General features: G+C 46.3%; 3 protein-coding genes across 4 annotated transcripts in view; 1 reads left to right on the forward strand and 2 right to left on the reverse strand.

The window, feature by feature from the left end:
- Positions 1 to 594, reverse strand: part of pi4kaa (phosphatidylinositol 4-kinase, catalytic, alpha a) — a gene marked incomplete at its 5' end in the record, with an annotated part of 53876 nt that extends 53282 nt beyond the window's left edge. For both annotated transcript variants that reach the window (XM_080528444.1, XM_080528443.1), the window contains one exon: positions 496 to 594. In XM_080528444.1, coding sequence (XP_080384570.1) covers positions 496 to 594 — 99 coding nt within the window. The remainder of the gene's footprint in view (positions 1 to 495) is intronic.
- Positions 595 to 3135: 2541 nt separating this feature from the next.
- Positions 3136 to 7329, forward strand: LOC308156043 (dynein regulatory complex subunit 2-like; the record flags this gene model as incomplete). Its single annotated transcript, XM_080529404.1, has 8 exons — positions 3136 to 3276; positions 3438 to 3605; positions 4732 to 4901; positions 5113 to 5251; positions 5735 to 5932; positions 6208 to 6426; positions 6702 to 6854; positions 7012 to 7329. 8 exons carry the CDS (start codon positions 3136 to 3138, stop codon positions 7327 to 7329), a joined length of 1506 nt encoding a protein of 501 aa, XP_080385530.1.
- A 1378-nt stretch (positions 7330 to 8707) lies between these two features.
- On the reverse strand, positions 8708 to 12798 carry LOC308156044 (alanine aminotransferase 2-like; the record flags this gene model as incomplete). The annotated part of the gene is made up of 7 exons (XM_080529405.1): positions 8708 to 8798; positions 9122 to 9234; positions 9398 to 9553; positions 9819 to 9993; positions 10243 to 10379; positions 10982 to 11061; positions 12777 to 12798. The coding sequence occupies 7 exons, from the start codon at positions 12796 to 12798 to the stop codon at positions 8708 to 8710; spliced, it is 774 nt and encodes a 257-aa protein (XP_080385531.1).
- Between the last annotated feature and the right edge of the window lie 908 nt (positions 12799 to 13706).

The following is a 13706-nucleotide window of genomic DNA, read 5'->3' on the forward strand; positions in this document are numbered from 1 at the left end:
CTACAGTACTACTGTCTGTTGGCTCAGTTAATATATTGGCACTGAAGACTGCTGAAACTAGGAGCAGCATGCAATACCAAGATCATAGATGTTGCAGTTAAACGTAAGAAGGCAGGAATCTCATGTCAACAAACAATCCACGGCCAGCGGAATGAAAGGGGGCGTTTCCTCGTTTGACAAGCGGAGAGAGAAACACTAGTACCGCAGAAGCTAACGGCTAGGCTAACTTCCTCATTCATTTCCGATGGAGTGCCAAATCCATCTACACTGAGACAGACAGACTTCGCCTTTCAAAGCACACATTCGACATTATCACTCGATTGTCTGACAGCGGTTTCAGCACGTATGCAGCTAAACACATCATTGTTGCCGTTCACAGACGTGTGTGTGTGTGTGCGGTCGTGGAAACAATAAGCGGCCTTGAGAATCAATGGCTAGCCATCTTGGCTAACGTGGCTAATGTTAATAACAACATTATCTGTAAGCGATACTCGCCTTTTCTAGCGGGGCAGGTCGGTGTGCGGCCAGAGACCGTGCCAAGGACAACACAGTTTTGAAGTAAAACCCTCTCGTTCCTCCTCCTTTCAGAGACATGTTGAGCATCTTCCAGCGCTAACCGCTGCAGGGAGAGGACGAACACCGACAACTACGGCAACAACTTCAGTCCACACAGTACACTACAAGGTCATTAGAAAAACGCGTTGTTTCTCTCTGATCTCGTGTATTCAAGAGTTCAAGACATTATCATCACGGCCGGATTAATAATTGTCTGTGCCCTGGGCAACAAGATACAATTAAAACAATGCAAAGTCGAATATATATACGTGCCAACAACTCCTTTCAGTTTTCAGAGCGACACGTCAAGTCACTTAATGTTTGACATTGTTACGGATTTGACGCGGCATAATATTCTGTATCATTATTATTATTATTATTATTAAAAAATATACAGTACAGGCCAAAAGTTTGGACACACCTTCTCATTCAATGCGTTTCCTTTATTTTCATGACTATTTGGTACATTGTAGATTCTCACTGAAGGCATCAAAACTATGAATGAACACATAGGAATTATGTATTTAACAATAAAGTGTGAAATAACTCTAAATATGTCTTATATTTTAGATTCCTCAAAGTAGCCACCCTTTGCTTTTTTGTTGTTAATAAAATATATAATAATACTATTTAATATAATATGTGTTAATAATAATATGTTATTATATATATATATTTAATATTATTATTATATATTTTATTAACAACAACAACAATATTTTATTAACAACAAAAAAGCAAAGGGTGGCTACTTTGAGGAATCTAAAATATAAGACATATTTAGAGTTATTTCACACTTTTTTGTTAAGTACATCATTCCACATGTGTTCATTCATAGTTTTGATGCCTTCAGTGAGAATCTACAATGTAAATAGTCATGAAAATAAAGGAAACACATTGAATGAGAAGGTGTGTCCAAACTTTTGGCCTGTACTGTATATATTTTTTTATTTATTCTTGAGAGTCGGGACAAAACATGTCCTACATAGAAAAGGCTTCTTTATGTTAAAAATCAAGAAATTCCTAATGATTTATATACTTACAATGTTAAATCTAAAGGAATTGTGTATACCAATGTTATTATTCTCAATAATGTTTTTACAGTTTCAATTACATTTGTTAAAATGTATGCTCTGTAGTTAGAAAGTACATGTTACTGTACCTGTCCTCAGCAAGAGGTCACAATATCAAACTGCCCAAAAACCTTTTAAAACCTCTACAAATATGTAAAATGTTACTATTACACATCATTGTATGTAGCTACAAGGGTGTGTGTTTTAACTTCACCCATTTTGTAACTTTCAGGCACTGACATTTTGATACCGCCTAAATGCAATTGATCCAGCCCAACCCCGCCCAGATGTTTTTTTCTCGTCCCAGTGTGATCAAAAGTCGCCCATTCGGCGGTAACCCGCCCCATCTGGCGGTAACCCGCCCCATCTGGCAACCCTGGACACGGATGAAACCACCGCGCGCAGCTCCTGCTTCTGTTCATCCATGCGATGTTGCTAGGAGACGACACACGCACTGATTTTGTAAAATCACAGGTAATATAAAAACAATATCTTTTCTTGTACCCCGAAACGACTGAATAAGGTGAGCTATGCTGTCTGTTTGCTGAATATAAGTTAGCAAAGTTCTCCTAATGTTAAAGCAAGTTGTTGCTAGAGAGTAGAGAGTGCAATATCTGTAGCCTATATTTAATTTTTTACTGTATTTAATGTTATTACTGTTGATGTTTATATTTGATCTAGTATCCTTATTACTGTAGTCGACTCGGGCCTCATACAGGTTCGTTACATTACATCAGGCCTATTCAATTAGCGGCCCACGGGCCGCATGCGGCCCAGACGCCACCCCCGATTGGCCCAGCCATAAAAGCAGAGAAAAACGTATTTCGCGAGTGTTCATACTGTAGCGAACGGAGACTTGGTAGTGTAACTCGCTCCATGCGGGAATCGAACCCCGATCTCCCGCATAACCGACGACCGTGCTAACCATTAGACCAAGAGAGTTAACTCCCTTGGTGGAGCTGTTAACGGGCCTCATACAGGATCGTTACAATACAATAGTAGCCTACAGAACGTGAATATAACACCAGGGCTCTCAAATATCACGCATTGGGCGTGGCAAGGTGTGACGTGTGAGCGTGTGAACAGTCAACCCAATCAGGGCATTGTTCAATTACAGCTCTTTTATTGTGTTCAGTCAAGTCTTTTTGACGTGCCTGTGTCAGATGTTACCTAATTTAAAAGGAAAACTATAAATAAACTGCTTGTATTTCATTAGGCCTACATTCATTTGTGTTGGTTTGAAATGTGTCATTACCTGGTGCCTAGGCTACTGGTCGCTGAAAATGTCTGGCCCAGCAACATTTCTTGGTTTTCAAATCTGGCCCAACTGAATTTGTAATTGAATACCCCTGCATTACATGCTATCGTTGATGTTGATTGACATCGTAGAGATGCTCTGCCTCAGGCATTTTGTTGCATATGATACTGTTGTGTGTAGCCTACTTTTACTCAATGTAATGACAAATAAACAAGACTCGACTTGCATCCCATTCGAGAAGTGGAAGCGATGGCGACGGGGGCAAAAAAAGGTGAGGGAAAGCAGGCAGGGATGACGGAGGAGGAGAATCTCCTGTGGATGCAGCAGAGGGCCCAGGCCAAAGAGGAGATGGCCCAAAAAAAGGTGGACACGCTTACTCAGTTCCTCAAGGTAAGATCAAGGCAACATGCATGTGGGGCCAATGACAATTCTCACGATCCAATGCTGCCAGAGACTTTTCCTCTACTCTAGCCTATATTCTCTTGCTCTCCTTTCGTCCTCCCCGCGTCTACCATCCTCTGGCCTACTCCCCCCTTCCTTCTCCTAACCAGGAGAAGCTGCAGAAGGAGGAGCGGAACAGTGCGGTAAACGTGCTCAAGCTGACGGAGCGATGGCGAGCGGTTCTCCGCCAGACGCGGGCGGCCGAGTTGCGCGGCAACATCGCCGTGCTCAGCCAGACCTTTGAGAGGGTGCTGGATCGCAAGGACAGCGTCATCAAGGTGAGAGATTTCCGTTGCCGCAAACTTCTGCGGGTCACAGAAACTCTCCTAATGTTGATATGACTCGCTTATTGTTTGAGTAAGGTGTGTGTGACATCTTTCCCTCCTCCCCCTCTCTCTCTTTCCTCCCCCCCTCTCTCTCCCTCTCCCCCCTCTCTCCCTCTCTCTATGTCTCTCTCTCTCCCCCCTCTCTCTCCCTCTCTCTATGTGTCTCCCTCTCCCCCCTCTCTCTCCCTCTCCCCCCCTCTCTCCCTCTCTCTATGTCTCTCTCTCTCCCCCCTCTCTCTCCCTCTCCCCCCTCTCTCTCCCTCTCCCCCCCTCTCTCCCTCTCTCTATGTCTCTCTCTCCTCTCTCCCTCTCCCCACCTCTCTCCCTCTCTCTATGTCTCTCCCTCTCCCCCCCCTCTCTCCCCCCCCCCTCTCTCCCTCTCTCTATGTCTCTCCCTCTCCCCCTCTCTCTCCCTCTCCCCCCCTCTCTCCCTCTCTCTATATCTCTCTCTCCCTCTCTCTATGTCTCTCCCTCTCCCCCCTCTCTCTCCCTCTCCCCCCCTCTCTCTGTCTCTCTCTCCTCTCTCCCTCTCCCCACCTCTCTCCCTCTCTCTATGTCTCTCTGTCTCCCCCTCTCTCTCCCTCTCTCCCTCTCTCTATGTCTCTCCCTCTCTCTATGTCTCTCCCTCTCCCCCCTCTCTCTCCCTCTCCCCCCCTCTCTCTATGTCTCTCTCTCCTCTCTCCCTCTCCCCACCTCTCTCCCTCTCTCTATGTCTCTCTGTCTCCCCCTCTCTCTCCCTCTCCCCCTCTCTCTACGTCTCTCTCTCCTCTCTCCCTCTCCCCACCTCTCTCCCTCTCTCTATGTCTCTCTCTCTCCCCCCTCTCTCTCCCTCTCTCTATGTCTCTCCCTCTCCCCCCTCTCTCTCCCTCTCCCCCCCTCTCTCCCTCTCTCTATGTCTCTCTCTCCTCTCTCCCTCTCCCCACCTCTCTCTATGTCTCTCTGTCTCCCCCCTCTCTCCCTCTCCCCCCCTCTCTCCCACTCTCTATGTTTCCCCCCTCCCCTTTTCTCTATCTCCCCCCTCTCTCTCTCTCTGTGTCTCCCCCCCCCCCTTTCTCCCCCCCCCCTGTGTGTGCTGTAGTGTTTGGTGTGTGACCTGAGTGAGGCGGAGCAGCAGTCGTCCCAGGCCCGGCGGTCTCACCTGCAGGGTGTGGACCGTCTGCAGGCACTGCAGACACGCAGGCTGGCCTCCCTGGAGCAGCAGTGGAGCAGCAGCCTGGAGGGACTGAGCTCCGAGTTTAACTCTGAGAGGTGAGTGCGCGTGCGTGTGTGTGTGTGTGTGTGTGTGTGTGTGTGCACGCGCGCATGTGAGACACTATTATCTGTCTCTCAAACACACTTTTTAAAGCTGTGGACATGAATGATCATACTTTTCTCCCCACCTCTATGAATTTTGTGGGAGTGATATGTGTATCATTTATAACTAGCTGTGTGTGTGTGTGCGTGCGTGTGTGCGTTACAGAGAGCAGGTCCTGGCTCAGAACCAGCAGGAGTGTGCCTACCTGGAGGACGTGAACTTCGCCATGGAGCAGTATTACTCTGAGGTGGACAGTGAGGCCAGACATGACCACCAGAGCACCAAAGATGACATCAAAAACAAGGTCGGTGATGACCTGATACCTTACAATATATTTAGTCAATTCTTTACCGATCCCCTCATGGACATGAGGTTTAAATCATGTATAGTAAATACAAGAGTTTCTTTTGTCCTCTGGGCGGCCCCTCTCCGGGTCTCTGCTCACTCCTAACCTCATCACTATGAGCAAAACAATACAACTACGATGTACGAAAGGCGCTATATAAATAAAGCTTTACTTACTTACTTACTTACTTTACTAACCAGCCACAGGGCCTGGGTGGCGTAGCTCACTAAAGCCCGGGCCACACGCTGACCTGTACCTCAGCAGCACGCGTGCGCTTCATTTCGCCGCCCATGTTGACGGGTTAGAGCAGACACACAGCCCACGTGAGACGCATGTGTCTCACGGTTTAAATAAACAACAACAACAACAACTACTTCTAACCAAACAACCAGCTGTTATGGGCTTTGAATGACCTTGACCTCCTGCCCCCTCTCTCATTAGACCATCGAGGAGAAGCACCTGCTACGCATCCAGCTGGAGGGGACGGTAGAGGGCCTGTGGCGTCAGTTCGTGCAGGCCCACCGCAGTTACAACGAAGCGACGGAGGACCGCCACATCGCCTTTGAGTCACTGCGTGGCCGCGACCAGCGCAGCACCGAGGAGATCGACACGCAGATGAGAAGGCTGCAGAAGATGCAGGTCAGTGCAGTGCAGGGCCTCAGTGCTGGAGGTTGCACGGTCACCGTGAAGAGTGCAGAGCTCTGCTACTACTGCACACAGCAAGGCAGATATAGTCAAAGTGTTCCTGGTAAGATGTAGTCGAGTACATTTTTATGTACTCATAATATTATAATAAGTCATAATCAAGAGTAGCTCATGACCGTTGTTCTACCCTCTACTGAGTGTCTCTGTGTGTGTGTGTGTGTGTTTGTTATGTATGTATCATTTAACATAATTTCCCTTCTCCCCCCCAGGACTCCATCTCTGCGCTGCGCTCCAGGCTCAACTCCAGCCAGAGGGAGAGTGAGGGGGCGGCGCGGAGCCTGAGGCTCACCAGAGAGGAGGCGACCCTGCAGACACGCCAGCTCAAGGCCCAGCTGAGCCGGGCCAGAGCAGCCAAGAGGACCCAGCTTGTTAACCTCACTGTCCACAGTAACGCCGCAGCCAAGAATCTGCAGGCAGTTGTCGCTAAGGTGCTTAACATGCATCAACACAGATTGAGATGTTGAGTATCTACACACACACACACACACACACACACACACACACACACACAGGCCAGATAGGCTTTTACATACAAACTGACTGTTAAGATCGTGCTAATGCATACATACACTCGGTACACTTCACACTTCGGGACAGTCTCACTTGTCACACCACGGACACTCTCTCTCACTCTCTCAGGCCCTCTGACATTTACACTCAATCTATCTGTCCTCATTCTGTCACGTTGGACGGTGGGGTTCAGGGGGAGAGACTGCTGCGTCTGGGAGAGATGTGTCGTAAGCTGGAGACGGAACATGAGAAAGTCCTGCCTTTCTACACCTCCTCTCTCACCACTGAGGAGCAGAGCCTGGAGAGGGCTAATGCTAAGGAACCACCATCTGAGGAGCTGGCAAAGGTAGTAGAGTGTGTGCGCGCGCACACAGACCCACACACACACACACACACACACACACACACACACACACACACACACACAATGTAATAATGATCTCATCTGATCATTCTGCCTGATTGCCTCCTTTCTTTCAAATCTGAATCTTTCCTGTGATTAGGCCATGCAGGACTACTCGGTTATGGATCGGTTCTGGCAGCGTTACAACAAGGTTCGACTGGAACAAATGTGCTTGGAACGAGAGAGAGGGGCCCTGACCCGGGAGAACCTGCAGCTGCAGTCCCACCTGCGTCAGTACCTGGACGGCATCTCCGTTAACGACGCGATCCTCCGCCACCGCAACCCTCTGCTCATGGTGTCCCAGGCCACCCTCGCCGTCCCGGCCACCATCGTCCCGCCCTCCTGCCCCTCGGCCGACGCACAACGCAGGCGCCACACCGTCATCGAGGCGGCGCATGTAGCGCGGCGTACATTGTAGTGGGACAGGGACACACAAACGGGTGCACGCACACACAAAAACAAACGAATACACGCACCCACACACATTCAGATATACCTACGCAAACAGATACATCACACTTAAGATATTACCCGTTACTGATCACTAACAGTACTTTTACCTGACCTAACCTCTATTTCCCATGTCTTGAAAGATCATATCTAATAAACATTCCAACTCATAATAACACAGTGCATTTTCTCCTTATCTGTTTTCTTGGACAGCCTTATCTTTTTTTCTTGGCAAATAATAATTGTGTCAATGCCGGATATAGCCTACACATTCAGAAATGTAGATGCTAAATGGGATCTTTGGCCTAAACCCTAACCTTAACACATACCCTTACTCTTACCTTAACACAGTGTTGTTGAAAATCAATGGCACACTCACTAGTCAAGCCAAAACATTGCAATGCAATGGATTTGGTGACGGTGAGTAAGCCCCACTACTACCTAGTGAAGAATCTTCTCGTCTGTAAGGATGGAATGGATCAATCTATTGAGGATTTCGTGATCTTAAACGCGTTGTGTCATCTCTATACATCGGGTGTGCCGCATACACGAACTGACAAGGAATAGAGATCCAACACGGGTCGTAATGATTACTCTAAAGATTTATAGAGATTAACCAACACCAATTAGTTTCGTCAGCATTAAACAAGCATTAGACAACTCATTCTTGAACACAAACAGGTTTAAATACTTTTCATGGTATCACAGATAATTGTTACGTCGTAAGTTAGCTCACCCTCCCCTGCCCATCTCCCCCAAGGTCGTAGTCGGACCGTCTCCGCTCCTTAAGATAACACCCCTGAATCTGCCCATTTGTAGTGTTCACTGCTAACAGTTTAGGTCCAAAAAGGTACATCCTGTTCTAGCAGTGACCTAACCTGATACTCTTGTTAACTAAGATAGTACATGCTGACCGGCCGGTGACCTAGCCGGCGCCTATTGACTAGGAGATAAGAATATATGTTTTAGAAAACCCCATTAGATCTAACACTAGTCAGTGTAGAGTAGTGGGGATTACTCACCGAATCCATTGCATTGCGATGTTTTGACTTGACTAACCCGAATGGAAAGGTTTATTACAGTACACTAACACAGGCACACAGCTGGTCCAGCGATGAGCAAGTGTTTATTCAATCAATTATAAATAACTGGGATTGGAGACGAGTTGAGATGTTGGCCACGTTTAGTGGGCCCAACGTTGTGCAAAGTCGCAGATGGAAATGTCATCATGAATAGAGCTCTATATTCTATGTGTCAGAGAGGCATGTTTGTTCGTAATATTTATATCTTTGAATGTTCCACGACGTTGTGCCCAGCTGAATGAGGCCTTTATCTGGGGCCACCATTCAGGAGAACTCCTTCATGAAGCACAGATGGAAGCTCTTCAGACGGCTCAGTGCCTCCTCCATGGTCTCCACTGGAGTCACAATACACAATCTGCAGAGAGGATCAGGGGTTCATGACCATCATGAATTTAACATACTGTACTACACCGCTGGCTACACGCGTTGTTTACTCAAGACATTAGTCATTCAGGCTGTCGTAGAGGCTTCTGCATTTTCATTGTTCAAACATGTTCAAACCCAATCTACATTATACTCTGTCCATTCAGAGTTCAGTCTGGCTTGGAATCTGACAGCTTTGGAGGCTGTTACACAGACCTGGGTTGAAAAGTGATGGATGGGGGTTTGATCTATTGTGCTAGCCAAACTCAATCAAGCTCAGAAAAGTATTTCAACTCCAGAGGATGGAGATTGTACCTGATGTGGTGGGTGCCCTCCCTCTGTCCATGCTCACACCCAGGTCCCACACACAGACCCTCCTCCTCCAGCAGTCTGGTACAGTACAGCAGGTCAGGCTGCACCCCTGCCTCCTACAATATAGAAAAGATACTCAACGTACATAAAGGTATCATACAGTAGACTGCTGTCCAGCACCACTTTAAATGAAACACAAATCAGGAGTTGAATGTCATCCTCCACCGAACCCCAATGTATTTAAGATAATTGGGGGGTGGGGACTTCTCCATGACTAACCTTGGCCTTGGCAATGGCTGCTGGGGGAAGATGCAGCCTAAGGAACATAAAGGCTCCCCCCGCCACTGACTGACAGCTCATCCCTGGGAGGGCGTTGACGACCTCTGGGACCCGCCTCACATTCTGGACCAGCATGGCCCGGATAGACTGGGTCTTCTGACGGTGAAGAAGAATGGACAGTGTGAGAAACATCATGGTCATGTTCTGAAAAGATGAACATGTTCTGTTCTAACCTTTTTCCAATATAGATCTGGCTACAACGACCTTTTCTCTTTATTTTCTTCTCTTAAGAAGTGTAAATGCTTGCAGAAAAAGTAAGCTTGAATTATAGAATTATATGACATCTGACAGCATGTATCTGGGTCACATGCTTTAAGCCTGTATACAAAGAATACATCACTCTATAGTTTGAATGTAGAACCTCAGCATAGACAGGGTATGAGGGGTCCCCAGGTCTTGGAGGATTGGCCATGAGTTCCAGGGCTATCTGACCAGTCACAGCCGAGCAGGTCTCAAGGGAGAAGACTGTGTAGAGATACTCCATGATGGTGGGGTCAAGGTTCAACAGCTCCACGTAACCTGCACGCAGACCACACCTGAGGAGACAGACATTAGCCTGGATTTTATAGTCTTGTTCACCTGTGATCTGCCCTAGTCTAAAATAGTAAATCTCTTTAGGAATTGACCTACAGAGTATGTTTGATATACATGTTTAACTGTATTTTGAATGTTCATGGAAAGTTACTTTTGAAAGAAGAAGCAGCATATGAGTATCTACTTAGTTGTACGGTAGTCTACTTGCTAGGCTTCTGGTCATCTATTAGTGTCCTACACAGTGAACTCACTCTCCCATGAAGCCTTTGGATGCTGAGTGGAAGGAAGCCAGCTCTACGGTGTGAGAGAGAGGAGGACCCATCTCAGACAGCACCTTCTTATAGGACACAAACTCTCTACCTTCCCCGAACACACTATCTTGATACACCTGTGGACAGAAAAATAGATAGAGGGAGGGATAAAGTGAAGTGATGCGGAGTCTATAATGAATATTAGAATGATGTCTGGGGGTGTCAATATCCCATTAATTGACCAGACCAATCAATTAATTAAAGCAATTCCTTTTTCGGTTTGGCTTAGTTACAATCACTTGTAAGGGTAATGAATGGTCTTTGATAGGAAAGAGGCTGAAGACCCATCTCTTCAGGTTACACCTTAACTGCTCCTCCTGAGACATCTTCTGCCCCTCAGCACTACGTCTCCTAAAGACACCCGCTTTCCCCTCTACTGTGTCCCTAAGAACTTCTATTGCCCCCCCTTGTACTGTTTCTCTGTTTCTCCAGTATAAAAAAAAAACTAGGTTTTAGAAGAAGGTGATCGGAGAAGGTTTTTCCTTCTATCAATGGCCCCGGGCCTGAGCTAGATTACAAATGTACATTCAAATGTATTGATTGTTAGTCGCTTTGGAATAAGGCGTCTGCTAAATGCCAAAAATGTAAATGTAAATGGATGCAAAGAGTAGACACATGCTATCTTTCTCATTCACTGCTTTTGTGACAGCATGAGGTGAGAGTTAAGACAGGAAATCACCTCATCGGCCATCAGGAAGAGCTTCTCTTCAGCAGCGAATCGGATTACCTCTTCAATAGACTTCCTGCTTTGAACATGACCTAGCAGCAACAAGGGAAAACAAATGTGTATATATGAACTCATGTGTTTATGGTCGTCTGGATCAAATAGCAAAAGCCCCATTCCATGCTGGTGTCTACCCCCTTTCCCTTGCCCCCAACACCTGAACTGTTCTGACTGAATACTGTAGGTGTAAGTAAATATATATATCAAATGGAAGGGAATGGTTATAAATATATCAAACAATGTATTAAGTGAACTTCAAACAATATTTTCTGTAAAATTCTGCCTATCAAAGTTCTGTCCTCAGTTTCCGTCAACTCCGTCAGATTTTTTTTTAAAGTCCTGATTAAATCAGGAAATAGTATGGTCTACTCTACTATATCCCTGAAGACCCCTTTTCTACATCCTGATTATCTGAATGCAACAGGACCACACATGCCCCGGTAAGTTTTACATTTTAAAAATATTTTAGACAAACAATGTTGATATCACTACGGTCACAGCTGGAACATGTCAACACCGTCAGCCCCGTTATGTCATTTAAGTAAACAATTTTGGATTTAATTTTGGAATTTTAGTGAGGTTATTGAGGCAGCTGAAAACTAAGGAAAAAGAAAATGGCTGCAGTGTGCAATACATGTTTGACAGGGAAAAAGCATGCTCTTTTGTCAACTCCGTCAGGTTTTATGTTTGACGGAGTTGACGTGTAAGCTGACGGAGGTGACAAATCCTCCCATTACCTGTTATATGTGGTAATATAATACTATTTGTGAACATGGTATAATATTCCAATGTTATTTAATGGTTTTATTTACACAAATGTAGATAGATCGTATTTATTTATTTATTCTTATAGCCAAAAATTGCACCGGCTACTCCTCCCACATTTTGGAACTAGGTAGATATGAGAGGTGTCATAACATGCAGCTCGTTCCCATTGCTTTTTTGAAGCTTCACATTTCCTAAACTGCTGTCAAGACTACAATTGTAAGTCTACAAACACAATTTTTACATCCCAGCTGAGATCGCATCCACCAACCTGCGACCAGACCTTGTGCTGTGGTCAGCCTCGCTCAAGCTCGTTTACATCATCGAGCTCACTGTGCCCTGGGAGGGTGCAGTGGAGGAGGCCTACGAGCGGAAGAGGCTGAGGTACACTGAACTCGCAGCAGATGCCCAACAACAAGGCTGGACAGCGAAGGTACGCCCAGTGGAAGTAGGCTGCAGAGGGTTCGTAGCCACCTCAACATCCAGGCTACTCAGGGAGATGGGAGTGCGAGGGAAGGCCCACCGGCAGGCAATCAAGGACCTCTCCAGGGCTGCTGAAAAGGGGAGCCAGTGGCTGTGGATGAAGAGAAAGGACTCGACCCGGGCGTTCAAAGGAGCTGATCGCATCTAGGGAGTGAACCTGGGACGCTGGGATTCACTGCTGAACCCTCTGGAGGTGTCGTGGGCTTATCAGCGAAACATTCATGAAGGAGGGCGCCCACTTGACAACCCAAAGGATGCCATCGCTCATTTGAACACCACAGAGTCTCATCGGTGCCTTAAGTATGTATCTATCGAGGGATATCAACATCTAGTCCTACATAACAGATCACAGTGTTCAGCTCTTCACACTGTCACTCAAAATCAGAACATTTTAGTAGTTTATAGTTTATAGTTTTTACCTAAAGGCCGTTTGTTTGAGACCTAGCAAAAGACAAGAAGGCATTAGCTTAGAGCTGGTTTCCATGACGACCCAACTGTTTACTTTCCCTCCTGCCCTTCGCCATGCCTTGGTATGATTCCCTTTTCCCATGCCACTTTCATTAGCTTCCAGAGGTACTTCAAGACGCCTGGACTGTTCTTATATAGCCTGTATGGAACGCCGTTGGGCCCAGGGGCTGAGGCTGTTCTTGCCCGTTTTACTGTGCTCTCAACTTCGCTCCACGTCCATTTATATGCCGATGATACCATTCTTTATAGTACAGCAGATTCCCCACATGCTGCTACTATCAACTTGCAGCTAGCCTTTAACTCACTGCAAGACGCCCTCTCGAGGCATAAGCTAGTCCTCAACTCGAAGAAAACGAAATTCATGTTGTTTACTAGGGCTAGAAATGTGGACCTTACAAAGCTTCTTATATCCACAGTTGACGGCTCCTCCATTGAGAGAGTTACCGACTACAAATATCTTGGGCTGTGGTTGGATGAGAAGCTATCATTCAAAACGCATGTCGACGGCCTCGCCTCCAAACTTCGGCATAAGGTGGGCTTTCTTTACCGTAATCGGTCTAGCTTCCCCTTGCTTTGTAGGAAGAGAGTTGTCGAGGCGGTATTCCTGTCCGTATTAGATTACGGTGATGTTATCTATATAGGCATGCAGCTTCATCTACATTGAAACAATTGGACTCAGTTTATCACTCAGCTCTAAGGTTTATTACCGGGGACAGTTATGACACTCACCACTGCATACTTTATGACTTTAAGGTTGGCTGGCCCTCTTTTTCTCTGAGGCGCAGTTACCACTGGAACTTGTTCGTTTTCAAGGCCATCTGTGGCAAGCTTCCTCCTTATATCTCATCATTATTAGACTGGAGTCTTGGTACTTATGTGACCAGATCTAATAGTTGGCTTTCTTTTCGGGTTCCGTATGCGCGTTCAGACCTGGGTAAAACAGCCTTTTTTATTGATGCCCCTA

Source organism: Nansenia antarctica (genome assembly GCF_963989245.1).
Source record: "Nansenia antarctica genome assembly, chromosome: 4".
NCBI classification, from domain to species: Eukaryota; Metazoa; Chordata; class Actinopteri; order Argentiniformes; family Microstomatidae; genus Nansenia; species Nansenia antarctica.